General features: G+C 43.2%; 1 protein-coding gene across 1 annotated transcript; it reads right to left on the bottom strand.

Annotated features, from left to right (window-relative positions):
• Positions 1 to 7,276: 7,276 nt before the first annotated feature.
• Positions 7,277 to 14,680, bottom strand: LOC143338302 (BCL2/adenovirus E1B 19 kDa protein-interacting protein 3). Its single transcript, XM_076758598.1, has 6 exons — positions 14,292 to 14,680; positions 10,947 to 11,097; positions 10,691 to 10,772; positions 10,066 to 10,139; positions 8,968 to 9,114; positions 7,277 to 8,053 (listed from the first exon to the last, which is right to left on the bottom strand). Exons 1-6 carry the CDS (start codon positions 14,332 to 14,334, stop codon positions 8,005 to 8,007), a joined length of 546 nt encoding a protein of 181 aa, XP_076614713.1. The 5' UTR covers positions 14,335 to 14,680; the 3' UTR covers positions 7,277 to 8,004.
• Positions 14,681 to 15,784: the final 1,104 nt, after the last annotated feature.

Here is a 15,784-nt window from a genome sequence, read left to right as displayed (position 1 = left end):
AGGAGTCTCACTGAGGGAGGAGCATCAGGGCCAGAACCTGCTTTTAAAACCTTCCTCAGACGGCCCCATGCAGAGAAGGAGTGACCTGGGGAAACTCTTTGCATTGGCTCCTACTGGCTGCTAACAATTCCCACCGGCTATTACACAAATGTACTGTACATGAGTAGCTTCTAATCCACTCTAGGAACCCCGTGTTTGGCCCCTGTAATCATGTTTTGACTCAAATTGAGCCCAGAATATTTTTAGACTCTTGACTTAATGCTTGGGGTGAATTTCTGAAAATGTGTTTCCCACCTCCAGCAGCCAGACTTTGAGTATTTTCTTCACACTCTGTCTGAAACACAGGCAGATTATTTCACTTTCCTTCCAGGGATCAGATGTGACACCTTTCCCATGTTGCCCTTGCTTCCCCCTCCTCCATCCCCGGGCAAAGTCAGGAAATGAGCGCTCTGGAGCCTGCGCCTTAAAGGTGACATATTATACCCCTTTTCCACAAGTTAACACAGTTCCCTGGGGTCTTAATGAAATGTCTGTGACATGCTTTGGTCAAAATACCACAAGGATCAGGCTCCACTGCACCCCTGTCTGAACAGCCCTGTTCAGAGCAGCCATGTTAACCGGCCAGCAGAGCCTCAGCCTGTCTGCTGGCTCACACGGCCTCCAGGTCGTCAGCATGTCTGGCACCACATTCGGCAGAGATGAGGAGGCTCAGGTCTTAATGATGTTTGTTTTTCCCTTTCTCCTTGCCTGTTGCATCTTATTTTTTAAGCCGGCTGAGCCTTATTCCACGGGTGAGTAACTGCCATTGGGCATTAAAAAAGAAAAAAGAAAAAAAAAAAAATACTGAATCTGTATTAATGATGCTTGAATCCTTCACTGATTCAATAAAAGCTGAGCCTCAGCCGCTGCAAGATGATGTTCCCACTTGAAAGGATAAACACGAGTATCTACAGCAACAAACAGCTGCAAATGAGTCATAGTTTCCATACGTCTACCACAGGTGCTCCTTGTGGTTAGTCTGTATATCCCTGCTCTGGTCTTGTTTTTGTGTACTGATATGGACTCCATCCAGTCAGCAACAGGACACCAGTTTTATCTGCCGGCTGACTGGGTTTCAGAATGAGCCTTTACAGGCGTTTGGGGTCTGGATCACAGAAAGCCCCTCAGACCTCCATGCGTGGTCTGCAGCTGCGGTCCGGAGACCACATCAGTCTGCTGGAGGACCTGGGCACATGAGTCACATTCATGGTGCGGTTGATGAGGTCAGACAGTGAACGCTGCATCTGGCTTGGAGATAAAACCAAACCCCAAATGTCTCTGACACCATCTCACGACTATTTTTATTCGTGATACCAATACGACCCGATCCTGAGACATTCAAGCTCTTAACTCAGCTTCTCCTTATAAGGCTCGTTGCTAACAGACACCAAACATTATAGCGTTGCTGCAACCACAATGGCAACAAAATGTACCGTGTTACCAGTGAATGATGCTCAGCTGACCTGAAGCAGTCGTTTTTAATGCAGAATACAAAGACAGTCTGTGCTCTCATGGGAGGTCTGACAATTAGCATTTTCCAAAAGCTTTGAACCGAAAAAAGAAAACAAGACAAACTGGTCAGAAACAAGATGATTAAAGGGGCATAATAGGAAGCATGTGGTATATTCATAACAAACGAAGAAAGACTTTTTACTGTAATCCAAGAAGAAAAAAGGAGAAAAGTGCATGACCTACAAATATTCTATTAATTGTGTTTATTCTCATCGAATCCACCCTTTTTTTGGAGCGGGTGTCAACATTATAAACACATTTTTTCACAGTCAAGTCATTTTGTTTATCTTCTTCTGGTGCATCATTGTAGGATCGTTTATCAAGCTCTGGTATGATGTGCTGAAATGTATGTATGATTGACTTATGGACTGCAGTACACATGTACTAGTATTACTCACTGTCACTACAAGGATTGTGCCTTTTCTTACTTGAACATATCCTACTTTATTCTCTTGGTGCACGTAAATATGCCACAAATTACACAAATGGTTCTCATTAAAATATAATTTGTCTCTTCAATGTGACATTTTCTGGCATAATGGGAAAAGATTTACGGATGTTGACTGTGTGGGGAAAAAGTTTTTATGTCAAAGAAAACACAGTATTAAAGAAAGTAAGTTCATTCACCACATGAAGGTTCCTCTTGACAAGAAGTTCTTTCATAAGGCGACTTACATCAGCTCCCTTGTGTTTGAGGAACGGACACAGACTTTTACAACACAGCAAGCCACAGCTGGTGGTGACCATAAGTCTCCTCGCTCCAGCGCCGAGTGCTTAAGTGCTCATTACACTGTGGGATGCGACGTCTTACAAGCTCTGCACTGTCTTACCTGATGAAGTTACGTAACAGCAGCCAGTCAGCAAGTCAGAGGGGTCTGATCCAACACCTCATTAAATCTGCAGCATCTATCAAAACCTCTACCCCGTCTGGTGAAGGGGACTCACTCCAAACCCAAAATTACAGCATTAAATTGCCTGAATTTTTGGTATTAGACAGACCATAACTCTGAACTCAAGGCAGAGGCTTAATAAATGGACCCACATCCTGCAGCATATTTAGACTGCAAACTCTTGAGCCAAATTGGTATGTCATGGTGGATAAAGCTGTCGAGTTTCCTGGAATCGTCTAATGCAGCATGGAGGGCATGAATACAAATTATACATCAAATGTTAGAGATCCAAAATTAATCAGAAAATTTATTCTGAGCTAATATGGAACAGAAAATCTTTAGAAATGAGGCACTGCTCATTACAATTGTAGATTGTAATTGCGTCCTTGGCCTTGAGGTATTCAAACTAAATGAACGCATAAATACATATTTGTTTGAGCTGAATGTGAATTTAGCTATTAGTCTGGGTTGGGTATAAAAAATGGGAATTGTCGATCCCTTAGAAACCAACTTTGGAAAATTACAGGAAACAGATGAAACCATTTGTTCAATTCCATTTACCTGACCGAATCGCCCGCCTTCACATCTCTCTGTAAAATCACTCAAAAAGCTCTCAGTTGTGGACGCTGTAACATAAACCTGAGCGCCTCTCTTGGAAAAACATGGCTATTACGCTAAAAGATTGATGATAGGTGCACAAAGGTATCCTCAGAATAGCCTCAGAGTGATCGGGGAACATACCGTCTCTAAAACAACAATGTGGTTTCAGCGTCTCACAAAATTTCTCAGTATTATGCAAGAGCGCCGAGTGAAGGCCCCCGCAAAGCCGCCGGTCGGAGTTGCGGCTGATGGTTTTGCCATATGTAAACTGTGAGTTCACCCTCAGAGCATTTCAGAGTATCCAGCTGCTCCTTCAGTCACTCGCACCAGCTGGATGCGTTCACACTCGCTCACTCCATCTCCATCAGTGCGTGCCTCACCTACACCTCCACACCTCATACTGTAGATGGAGACTGCTGTAAATCATCACTATAGATACTTGACACCTATTCGGCCGCGCAGCTCTCCCGCTCTGTTTCTCACACCCCCAATGCTACCTTTCCCCAATTTTCAGGCCTTTCCTCACCTTCCTTTTACGTTCTTAGCTACGGCATCAGCACGGCGCTATGGATGCCAGATCAACACAGAAATATCTCAACTACAAGATGGATTGCAATAGAATTTTATCACGACGTTCACGGTCTTCTGACTTTTCTTTTAGTGCGAGAATGAGGTTTTGTGTCGCAGTTTTTTTGTGCTCATTTCCATTAAAGTTGGCACAAACTTCTATTTTCCTTGCGCCATCGTCAGGTCACACTTAAAATTCTTCCAACAGACTGATTTCTGACTGGATTCCCATCAGAATCAGCTGTACTGCGTATTTCGCGCTGATTACCAAATGTTAGCATGCTAAACTAAGACGCATGCACTGTCATTGTGAGCATGCTAGCAATAGTCAGATTAGCTTTTAATTCATAGCGCCACTGAGCTAAATGAGGCTGTAGACTCTAAGGACCCGATTGTTGGTAATCAAAGGTGTTTGACGTAACTGATGTTGGAAAGGTGTGGAGCGACAGCTTGAGTCTTGTTTCCCCTCCTCAGCATTTATTAAAAAATACATCCACTGTCCCTTTTCACTCAGCTCAACATGTTCGTGAAGGATTCTACGTAGCAAAACAGGAATCAAACAAATGCTTCAGAATGTGAGGACAAAACACACCTACGCCATACTGAGCCGCCTGTTTGCACAGCACGAACAGCGCTGCATTGTGCTCCATTGAGTCTTATTCCAGGTGCTCTCATTAATCCTTCATAGTTCTGGCACATTGAGCCCGAGCGTGTCTGGGCTTGAAAGGTCCGCCATACGGTGGGAAACAGCACATAGAGGGAGAGCACACTGGGTCATATGTGCAGACACGCTCAAAGTGCTGCTGTGTTCTCAAGAGTGACGGCGAGTATGAAAAATGCAAGAATCTCCGTCTGAAAATGTTTCCGGCGGGGGGGGGGGCGTTCATCGTGCATTTTGAGTCACATTGAACCAGATATCAAATATTGCCGATGAATGCGTTTATACTGCGATTTTCACTCGCGTGGGAGAGTGTCGGTTTGGTGAGCTGTGTGTTATTATGCGTCTGATTTCTCAGAGGCAGTACGTCATCCTGTTATGTGGAATTATAACCTACTATTCCTTATAATAAGTGGTTCATGAGGGGGAAGTGGGCCACATGTGGTAAAGTGAAGTTACTTGAGATGGAGGCTCGCATTTGTGACCTTGTTTGAATGTTATGGCGCGGACGCCGTGCCAGTTTAACTGAGTTTCTTTGTTATATCCAAACTCTGGAACTGGACTCACTATTTCCCGTCTAGCAATATAGGAGCAAGAACGTAATGCATTTCCCAGAAAGACAGATGTCCAATCTCTAAAGTGCAGTCCAGGAAATGAATAGATTTCACATTTCAGCCTCGGTCTCCTCCACCTTCAGCAGCTACGAGAGACAAAGCGTGAGGGGAGGATTTAGATTTCGTAACACCAAATGCTCAGATTCCCGCTTATCACCGTATTCCACATGTATTGAAAGTCTGCTGTTTCCCTTTTGCGAGGAAAAAAATCACACGTCATTTAAGGCTTTTGGCTGTAGTAATTGTCCCCTTTTTTCGGGATGGATATTACAGGTTCACACACAGTCCCCTGCTATGAAGAAGTCACAGGGGTTCACAGCAACAGGGGATATAACCATGTGAGAACATGGTGATTTACAACCGCCTTTCCCACCTGTGACTGCCTGTTTGCCAGAAGCTGAGGATAAATGGGTTTGGGGGGTTGAATCTGGGACAACCTACAGGCCAAAATTCACAGCTTAAAGGATAATTGTGGTCTGTATCCATAACCTCCACTGTCATTTCTTTTGGTAATGATAAAGTGTACTCTGCTGAGATCTGGGAACTCTGCCTAAGCTGCAATGTCATCTGACAGGGCAAGAAACAACTGGACAGGTTGTAAAGGAGCCAACTGCTAAATCTGATTATTTTTGTTTTCTTTGCATTTTGATGAAAGCATACATTAGTCTGAATCACATTTTAGTCATTTGATTATTGTTGGTTTTGGTCTGGTTTACAGCTGTGGCCATCTGTGTGCACAGTTACCACACTCACAGATGGGTGCTGGACTGCATGTTTTCATGGCTCCAACTGTTTGGTTGCAGCTAATTTTCAGTTGAACTGTGGACGAATTTATGCTAAATGTGTTACTGTTTTCCCTCCATGAACCGCTAACGTTAGCTAACATTCCTGATCTGTGAACAAATCAAGCAGTTAAAGAGTAGATTTTTGGTTTGGGAGAGCAATCTGCATATAATTATGAAGAAAACTGAATTAAAACAGAAATGAGGTAATTTGGCCCCTCATCTGTCTTTCACATGACTGTTTATCTTGTATTTGTTGCTTTAAAAGGTTACATGTTGTTCACCTTTAGTTTGAATGAAAAAATGAAAAACTTATTATCTGTCATGGATGAATTTAAAATGGATCTAAAAAACTTAATTAAGATGAAAAACCAAGACTAAAACACTGAAAATAACCTGTCACTGCACAGAAAAACTGTTCAGTAAATATAGTGGGTCAAAGTTGAACCAGGAACGCAACATGATGGACGTGTAAAACGAACAATTCTGCTCATTATTTCTCCTCTAATCCAGGATTTGTTCAAAAGCATACCATCATCTGTCTGCTCATGTTTCTTCCCTGTTCCCTGAGTACAATGCCATTATTACCAATTGGCAAAAAATTTATTTTTCAGAACCAGAATTGAACCATTTTACTGAACCTTTACTTACAACACTGAAGACAAGGACATTGATTGAACATTTCCTAACTTCCTACCAACAAAGCAGGCCCTTGTTGTGTAAAAGTGATGCCAAAACATGTACTAGTAACTAAGCATTCTTGCATGCGTGCATGTGGTTGTGTTATGTGAGGATGTCTGCGAATGGAAACCAGGTGCTTTTGTGCTCTGCCAAGACAGGTTTGTTGTTGCATCGTCAGCTTGGTGTGTCTAGAAGTAGCTTAACGAGCTCAGCAGGACCCCTCACATCAAACACTCCGCTAATGGCTGATAAACTCGTTGGGCTCGGTCAGGCCGGACAACAAATGGGCACGTTTACGTTCGAGGCAGCACAGCAAAAGCCTCAGTGTGCTTCTCAGGCCGCCCATTCAGAATCCAGGCCAGCTATTTTCATGAGATGTTAAGAGGAAACGGGTTTCTGGTTTATGGGAAAGCAATAAACTGTCAGATCCTTGACTGGTCAAAGCAGCAGCTTGTTTGAAAAAAAGGAGAAAAGAAAGACTTATGTGAGGTAAGGAATGACAAAGGCAGATGGGAAGAGACACGCTGGTGTGATGTCATAACATTTCTGGAGAAGGAAGGGTCAGCCATGGTGGGGTATGAAAGACACACACCAAAGAGCTTATCAGGACAAATCAGCAGTGATCTGGAGTGATTCAGCTCATATGGGAAAGGGAGGAAATTTTAAGCAGATGCTGTGGTTCATTTGCAGGTTGTTAACAACACAGTAGGTTGTCTTTCCTTTGAGTTTTCTATGATTGCCTGCAAATAATCTCCAGACAACCTTAACCAAAAACTAATAATACATAGTAGACATAGAGTTTAAGTTATGGGCCCCAGCTTACTTCAGCAAACCTTTGTGCTTTCTCTGCATTTATTAAACGAGATGAACATGTGTGTAACAAACGCTGCCAGGACGAGCTGGAGGAGAAGAATAAAAGACCCAAGAGGCACATTAAGGTTTTGAGGAGTGAACTTTAATGGGATAATGATTGTCTTTGTCGGAGGTCAGATATTTAATTGGTTTACGGGACAAAAAGCACAACCAGAGCCACTCCTACATTCACTTGGCCAACTAAAACTCTCTACATTAGATAACACCGTCACTGCAGAAAAACCCCAAGAACCACTTTTAGCAGCTCAGTCTTACAGGGGGCCATTACTTTTGACAAATGACAGACATTTTGCTTTTTCAAAGGTTGGGCGAAAGGCTACCACATATTATCTTTCCCATTTCGTCTGAACACACTGTTCCCAACGAACCGTTTTCATCTCTACCTATCAAAAGGATTTATTGTTCTAGCTGGGTAAAATGGTCTTTTTCTCCTTTCTCTTGTATCTGGGCAATCTCTCCTCTCTGATTATGCTTTAGCTGGTTGAGATCAGTGTTACTCTCCGGGAGAGTAAAAGTGACCTCAGTCTGACTCATTGGTCGGCATCCATCCGCTCCCCGGGCCCTACGACATGCACAGACTGACAGAGAGGTTGACAGAAAGACAGACTGGCAGAGTGCTGTTGGGTAGACAGACGTACAGATGAACAGAGAGATAGAGGTACAGACAGGCAGGGTCCTAAGATTGCCCCATGACGAAGGAAGGAGGCAAATTAGTGCAGTAGAGAGGGCGGACTGTGACCTTATTGGCCAGACTCTTAGCAAACGGGGTCACTGGGCTACAGCCGACGTCACAGCGTGCTAGTTGTGGAAGCGGCCAATCGCTTTCCTATGTAGATCCTGAAAGAGAAAGAAGTAACTGATAACTGCCCATTTGCCGAACCCCTCCCAAAAACAGTACAACCCCAATTATAGCTTAGAAACTGTGGCTAGCTTCAGCGAGCCTGTCAAGCTTTGCATTTCTTTGCTTGCACAAAGCAGCCTTCTCCCAGCCATGCCATACATATTAGCCTACCCGAGATAGCGTTACATTCACATTCAACATATTGGGCAGTTTTAATTTTTATCGCCTTCGTAGCAACGTTAAAAGTTTGAAAATATCATTAGAAAACATGAACAAGTAGCTAAGAGTCAAGAGCAAGTAGCTAAGCTAAGCAGGGTTATGTTAGAACAAAATAACAGTTTGATTACATTTTTCTTGTTTTATACCAGGACTAACAAGATCTATAGATCACTGCAATACAATAAGAAACACTTTTCATTTATCCCCCCCCTTCGATGTGGATCATCAGCTGGTAAGGATGCTAACTCTCAGACCAGGACCCCTGCAGCTTTAGCCTCAGTTTTTTGCCACAATATCACACATGTAGCCATAAGATAACATAAAACGTCCCCCAGAGACGGTGTTTTGAACCAGCTCCTGGAGTTAATGCCAATTAGCTTGCAAGCTATAGTTGATAAAAATCTGCCAGTGTCAGTTGTCATTTCACCGGGAAAACTGACGGTTGCCAGCTGGAAATGAGAAGCTTCTCTCGTCTACCTCTGTCTGAAATCAAAGACCCATTGTTTAATAAATTACTGAGAACTTCAAGTGGTTCATCTGCCGTCGTTATCATTGTGCTTATGTACCATGCGAGAGTGAAAAGCTTGACAGGCGTAGCAACAGTAATTAAGGGGGGTGGGCCAGTTGTTGCAGTGCTGTAATGCATGTACTTCAGATATATAAAATGGGAGTTTATGCGTGCGTATCTCACCCGACTCCAAGCGTGAGCAAGTGTGAAGCCAGCAGTGAGGGACCAAGGATGAGGAGGACATCGGAGGAGAAGATTCCTCTCTTCATCACCTCTGTCTTCCTAACGCTGAGGGAGCCCTGCTGCTTCGGGTGCTGAAACACGAACTCTCTGCAGAGTGAGAGGAGGAGGACGAGGAGCCGGAGATAAGAGATGCAGAGAGAAGAAAGATAGAGTGGAAAAAAAAAAATAAACAGAGATAATGAGAACACAAGAGAGAAGACTGAGAAAGCAAGAAAGGTAGCGAAGCACTGACAGACTGAGACCATTAAGAGCTACTACCTGTCAGATAGACTTATTGTACTGCACAAGATTAAATGTCAAGTGTGGCAGTGTAAATAAAAAACGCGGGTGATTCATGTGTTTCTCAACACTCAATGGTATAAACAAAATTTAAAACACAGCATTGGAACCTGCTGTCAAGTCAAACTGATGAGACAAACTAAGACAACAAGTAAATTTCTTTCTTTTTTTCTTTTTTTTTTGTGGGGTTCTGCGAGTGAAAACAGGCATTATTTTCAACTAGAGCCAAAAACTAAAATGCTCAATGTTTCTTTAATTAAATCGGAATATATTTGTTCAGAGGGAGTTATGTAGGGCAACTATTCCTTCACAAACGAGCCCAGTGTTTCCTCTGGCAACCTCATGGTGATGACAAGACTCACTGCGCCAAGAAATAGTTAAAATATGTAACTTCCCATAAAACCACAAATAGTTGTTTTTATATTTCTGTTTGTGCACGGATTAAACAAACTAGATGCAACATGCTAATTGGGAAGCTTTAGGCAGAGTTTTGAACTTTAGAGAGAGCTAGGCTAGCTGTTCTCCCCTGCTTTCAGTCTCTCTAAGCTAAGCTAATGTATCACCTCCTGCCTCCAGAGAGCAGTATCGATCTCCTCATGTGACTCCAGGCAAGAAAGTGGTGTTCCTTTAAAACTGCTGCACGCCTATTCATCTTTACAAGTACTTACGAGTACTCTAACAACTTTGGGATGTCGTCTAATAAAATATCAAACAGCAAACATAAATAAGTATAAAGTAAAATAAGAAAGCTGATCTTACTTTGGTGGCATATTTTCAGGTCTACTGGACCAATCCCACACCCAGTCAGTGTCCCCTCGCCGCTCACCTTCCTCCTGCAACACAGATCAGGGATCAGATGGTGTGCAACAGTAGGGGAAGAGGAGGAAGAGGAGTAGACAAAGGAGAGATGTTTCCTTGTGCAATCTTAGCACGTGTACACTGCTGATACTCATATTCACTTTGGACAGAAGTCTTGTAAATCTCAAACAAATTACCATTCAGCAAGAAGCAACTGCTCGAAGACAGTTCAATAAAACAGAAAACAACGTGTATGACTCTCTTGGTGGTCTGTGAGTTTTTAGAAGAGATAGATAATCTGTCCGAGGGAAGCTTAATGTCTCTGCAAGCTGATTGTAAACTGTGCTGAAATAAATGGGAATGAGTGGCTGTAAATCAGCGTTAAAACTTCCTCTGAGTTTTGGTTAATGGTCAGCAATAACGTAAAAGAAAATGTAATGAAAGTATACTGTAGGTGATTTGTAGTTAATGGGCTTAAACCAGCAGTGGGATCTTTCACAATAACATTAAATGTCTTTGTATTTTTCAGAATATTTAAAGTCTGATGAATATCACCAACACATGTCAGTGTTATGTAAATGAATACCTGTATGGTGACACAATCACTGTCCTGCTCACTAGTGGGTCTTGGGGAACCAGTGGACTGTGGAGTCCCCACCTGTGGAGGACTGTGGACAACAAACAGACATTGGGCAAGAGATGGACGGACTGCACTTTAATATGTCTCGCTCCACACAGCACAGAAAGAAAGTCATTACTGTGTAAATTATCTTCACACCTCACCGCGAAGCTCAACCCTCCAAACAAAAAAACAGAGTCCACCAAACAAACTGCACGAGTACCTGTCTCTACTCCTCTCACACTCAAGCTGTGCCTCCAGAAGGATCCTCTCCAGCTCCCCCTGCAGGGCGGAGGAGATGCTGTCCTCCGGCCCCGTCAGACTGTCCCTGCGGCTCACGGCTGCGATCAGCTCCTCCAGCTCGACCCAGGAGCCTGACGAGGAAACGAGACAAGCGGCAGAGTTTGCAATGATGCTCAGGCTGTCAGCGAGGAGGCAGCGAGCGGCAGGGCTTCATACGCATATGTCAGAGTGTAATGAGCCAGAAAGGAGTCGTGATGAGGAAAGTAAACAAACCTATGGCCTTAGACTTGAGTGTTTGCATTGAGTGCGATATTTTTGCTGTTTGCTCTGCTGAGTGTCACTCGGAATCAAATTATGACAAGATATGAGTGCTTTGCATTAATTACACAGAAATCAACAATTAAAACTGAATTATAATGTGCAGAAATGATAAACTAATGAAATTGCATAGACTTACATTCATTTCCTGGAGACTTACCCTAACCATAAGCACTACTTGCCTAACCCTAACCCTAACCTTAAACCAAAGTCATCACCCTAAAATGTAATGATTTACATTATGGGGACATGCATTTTGTAAGTCTCCACAATATGACTGTGTAAACAGATTTATGTCCTCACAATGTGAGCACAGCACGCACACACACCAAACCTTAACCTGAGTCTTCACCCTAAAAATTAATGATTTACACTACAGGGACATGCTTTTGTCCCCATAGGAAAGGTGAGTCCTGATAATGTGACTGTGTAAACAGATTTATGTCCCCACAACATCAGTAATACGCACACACACACACACACACACACACACACGCACACACCTACTATCTATCTGAGTTTAGTTTCTACATAATGTGAAATACATTATTTTTTTCCATTTTTTACTTTACATTGTCCAATGTTGTGTTTCATTTGTTTGTCATAACAAATAATTTGAATTTTTCTTTAAACCACTGACTCAGAAATGCTCAGAAAGATGCATGCTGGCAACCTTATTTCACTCATACAATCAATATTTTTGAACTGCTCTAATATTGCGACACTCATTTTAACAATATCATCTGTTTCCTTGTAAACTGTTCTAGCTTTAGTTTGGGGTGGACTGCGAATGGACAGGCGTGCGCTGACATATGGTGACTTACAAGCACCACAGATGTCCTGACAAGACGCGACATGACGTGAGAGACGCTGAATGCAGGAAGGACACTGCACACAGGGGTGCTGTGTTACACAAATGTACGAAAAAAACGCACAAACTATGCAAGCCGGAGTCTGTTTCTCTCTTCATCAATGAGTCCTGGACGCACATATGAATGAATGGACGCGCAGGTTCACTGGGTACATGAGCAGGAAGAGATTTACACATGCACGCACATACACACACATGCACAGTGGTGTGTATGGCGTGCACACACCCGCAGCCAAACAGTAGGGCAGGGCTAACTCAGGCTGACAGCATGCTTGCTTACGTAAGATCTTATTTCTGTTAGAGATTAGCCATTCACCCTCTCCCTTCCTCCCCTTGTTTCTCTCCTGTCATGCTGCCTCTATCCCTGTGACATCGACAGCATTTACAACATATCAGCACCTCATCTGCCTACAAAAGTGTCCGTCCTTGTCATGTGATCTCTCCAATCTTCACTTTACCCAGGTTTGTGACACTGTGTAATCACACAAACAGCAGCAAGCGGGGGTGCAGAGCTGGAGGGAGGGAGGGGGCTGGGAGTGAGGGAGGGAGGGCAGAGCGGGGAAACTGTGCCATTGCCCTAGTTATTTTTCTACAGAGGGGAGTTATGACATAACAAGTGCCTTGTTGCCTGACTTATCTGTCACCATTCTGCAGCACTAAATCAGTTTCGATGGTGCAATCCTGTACACATTCATCTGTGCCGCTGCCAAATCAGCTTTATGTAATGTGGACAAGAGCTGGATGCTAAAAGACTCAATGAACTGCAGCACAACAGATTCATTTTTGAACGTCTGCTTGCAGTTTAGGGGCTGCAGGGGTGGGCAGGCAGGGAGGCAGGTGTGTTTTAAGAGAGCAGAGGGGTCTTTATGTTTTTCTTCTCAGATTTATATTTTTTTTTCACCTTCTTATTGCAGGATTTATTGACAAAAAGAAAAATAGTTGTGGATCACAAAGGTGCGATTCATCATATGAGAATGAAAGCAACCTGCAAGTGTGTTTTCATCCATCACTTTATGCCCCCTTTCAGTTTGTGCATAAAATAAATCCTGGAAATAAAGCAAAAAAAAAAAAAAATTTATGCCTGGCTGAGGTGGAAAAGACAGTGTATCGCTTCAAAACAAAATGAAACAAAAGTGCAGTGGAAACAGAGTTGGTGAATAAATCGTGATTACGTGAAGTGTCGATCAGCATTCATACACGAAACAAACTAAAATCTTGTAGCTTCCACATGATCGTCCGAGGTTTGACCACTACTCTTTAAAATACGTTGAGCCCTCTTCTTCTTCTTCGGTGATTGAATGGCACTCCGCTGGAGCGCCACCAACTGTTTATCTTGATGCACACGGCTCCTAATAAAAGCATAGTGAGTGGACATCGAGTAATTTGCATTTTCTTTTGCTGACTTGCTGTAAATTTGATTGCAACATGCTCTGCATTTGGATACAAACACGCACACTTGTTATGTTTTTGCTAATTCCCCATCTTTAAACTCACAAATATGGATATCAGTGTCAGCCTTGAAAATCCAGACTCCATCAGGCTATAATTTGCTTTTTAAACTTTTCAACCCTAAGGGTCATTTTCATACAGTCCCTTAGTGTCCTGCTCCCCATAACACTGTTCCACATGTTCTACCCAGCATGCTATGTGCCAAGCAATGTGCGCACAGCACAGTGGAGCTATAAGCGTCAGGAAATCTCCACATTTTAATTGGCTTACAGAGATACAAACAGGTGAGTCAGGGAATCCGTTTACACAATGACAGTGTCTGTGGCAACAACAATGCCAACTCTGAAACTGGCAGTGTCTTCCTGCCTGTGTGGCATCTTCTCACGCCTGATCTCAGTCTGACATGCTGTTAGTATCATGTGTGCGGCTGCAGTTTGATATGTGCACATCAGACCTGCACACACGCTGAGCTCATTGCTTACGTTGTTTAACCACTTTGTTGATATGCAGATGAAATATGAATGTGCACACACACACAAATATATATACACACACAACAAGCACTGACACTGATGTCGGTTAGCTGTTTAATAGCTGCACGTGGGCATAAAACGCCACGTCATTGCTGTGAAGGTAAATAAATAAATGAGATGACATAAGAGGAAAACAACGGCCTGGTCCACTCACCGTACAGCCCGTCCTCTGGTGTCTGCGAGCCGGACAGAGACATGCTGGAACGCCGCGGGTGATGGATGGAGAGGCGGAGAGATGCTGATACTGAGCGAGGAGGACAAGCAGGTGCAAAATGAGCTTCTTCCGCGTACGCGTTTCTCTCAATCACTCTTGTGTTTGTTGTCGTCTAAAAAGGACACCGGGCACCGACGTTGCGCTAATCCGCCTCCCCTGCCCTCCCTCTCCCCTCTCCAGCCCTCCTCTCCTCCCTCCCCCTCCCCTTCCCCACGTGTCAGGAGCGAAGAGGTAAACAAAACAAGCTGAGGGCACAGCAGGTGAGGAGGCACACCGACGGCAAGGTGCGTGAGGCGGCGGCGGCGGCGGCAGCAGCAGCGGCAGCAGGTGTGCGCCCTAAAAACTGCTCTTTATTATTATTAAGAATCATATCATCTCTGATATGGAGAGAGTTATTCATAAGATGGGAAAAAATTTAAGTCCAGTGTATCACACAGCACACATCCATAATGTCCTCCCGTTCACTGTTCATGATGTGACTAAAGTCATATATTGGCACATCTTCTTGGAGCTCTTACAGGACTGTAGAGATGAAGTCGGGTCATTTTTAGGTAAACATTACACAAGAGCTTATGAGTGATGGCTTTATTGATGACTAATTATTAATTTGGGCTTTTCCAGTTTGGAAATTTCACTCAGCTGGTGGATAACCTTTCTATTGGATAATAAGACTTACAAATATTAGCAGTTCATCAAAAAACTATTTTGTTATTTTGTTCCCCAAAGGTTTAGTACTTCACTGGAGTATCAACCTTACAGCTATTGAAAAGTAAAATCAGCCGACCTGCTGCAACAAACAGACTGTAACCAGCTCCAGTCATTTCATGAAGTAACCCTTTGGACAACTACTCAAAGATTCCCAGAAAAAATACTGAGGACTTGAACACAGCGTCCTTAATAACAACTACAGCCCTGAACGTATCACCATATCCCATCTTCTTTATGTATTTACAACAAATTTCACGGCTGTTTTATGTTTATTGTGGAGCAAATTGTTGGTCGAGGGTAATTTTACAAGGTTGTCGCCTTACAAAAACACTGGAAATCAACCTCTGAGGAGTGTGTCCACACCGTATTTAGTGGAAATCTGGGCAGTAAAATTTCAGGTATATTCACTCTCAGCATGTCATCACAACTCCCCCTCTCAAGTTGATTTCTGTTTTAAAAATCAAATCAAAGGCTTCTACATGTCGTCACCCTGTGTAGGAAAGATGCAGATGCAGATGCATGGAAATAATATTGATAAAATAGACCTGCGTACTGTTTTCTGTCAGGTGGAAGTACCTCTGCTTACTCAGAGCTGCCATGATAATAACGGAAGTCCATTCAGACCTCTGAGGAAATAACAGGTGCAAAACAAACAAGCACGGGAATGATATGAATATTAATCCTTTGGCCTTAACTTCAATAACATTAGTGGTATAAACAGCAGG

Source organism: Chaetodon auriga, chromosome 19, assembly GCF_051107435.1.
Source record: "Chaetodon auriga isolate fChaAug3 chromosome 19, fChaAug3.hap1, whole genome shotgun sequence".
NCBI lineage: Eukaryota > Metazoa > Chordata > Actinopteri > Chaetodontiformes > Chaetodontidae > Chaetodon > Chaetodon auriga.
The sequence above is the reverse complement of the archived record's forward strand: the minus strand, read 5'-3'. Positions and strand labels throughout refer to the sequence as shown.

Bases quoted from the DNA above. Each gene is read 5' to 3' on its own strand.
- LOC143338302 (XM_076758598.1), bottom strand. From the start codon at position 14,334: ATGTCTCTGTCCGGCTCGCAGACACCAGAGGACGGGCTGTACG. The intron at 10,140-10,690 runs GTATTCATTTAC...TCTGTGTTGCAG, and splicing joins GTGATTGTGTCACCATACAG to GAGGAAGGTGAGCGGCGAGG. The intron at 9,115-10,065 runs GTAAGATCAGCT...CTCACTCTGCAG, and splicing joins CCTGAAAATATGCCACCAAA to AGAGTTCGTGTTTCAGCACC.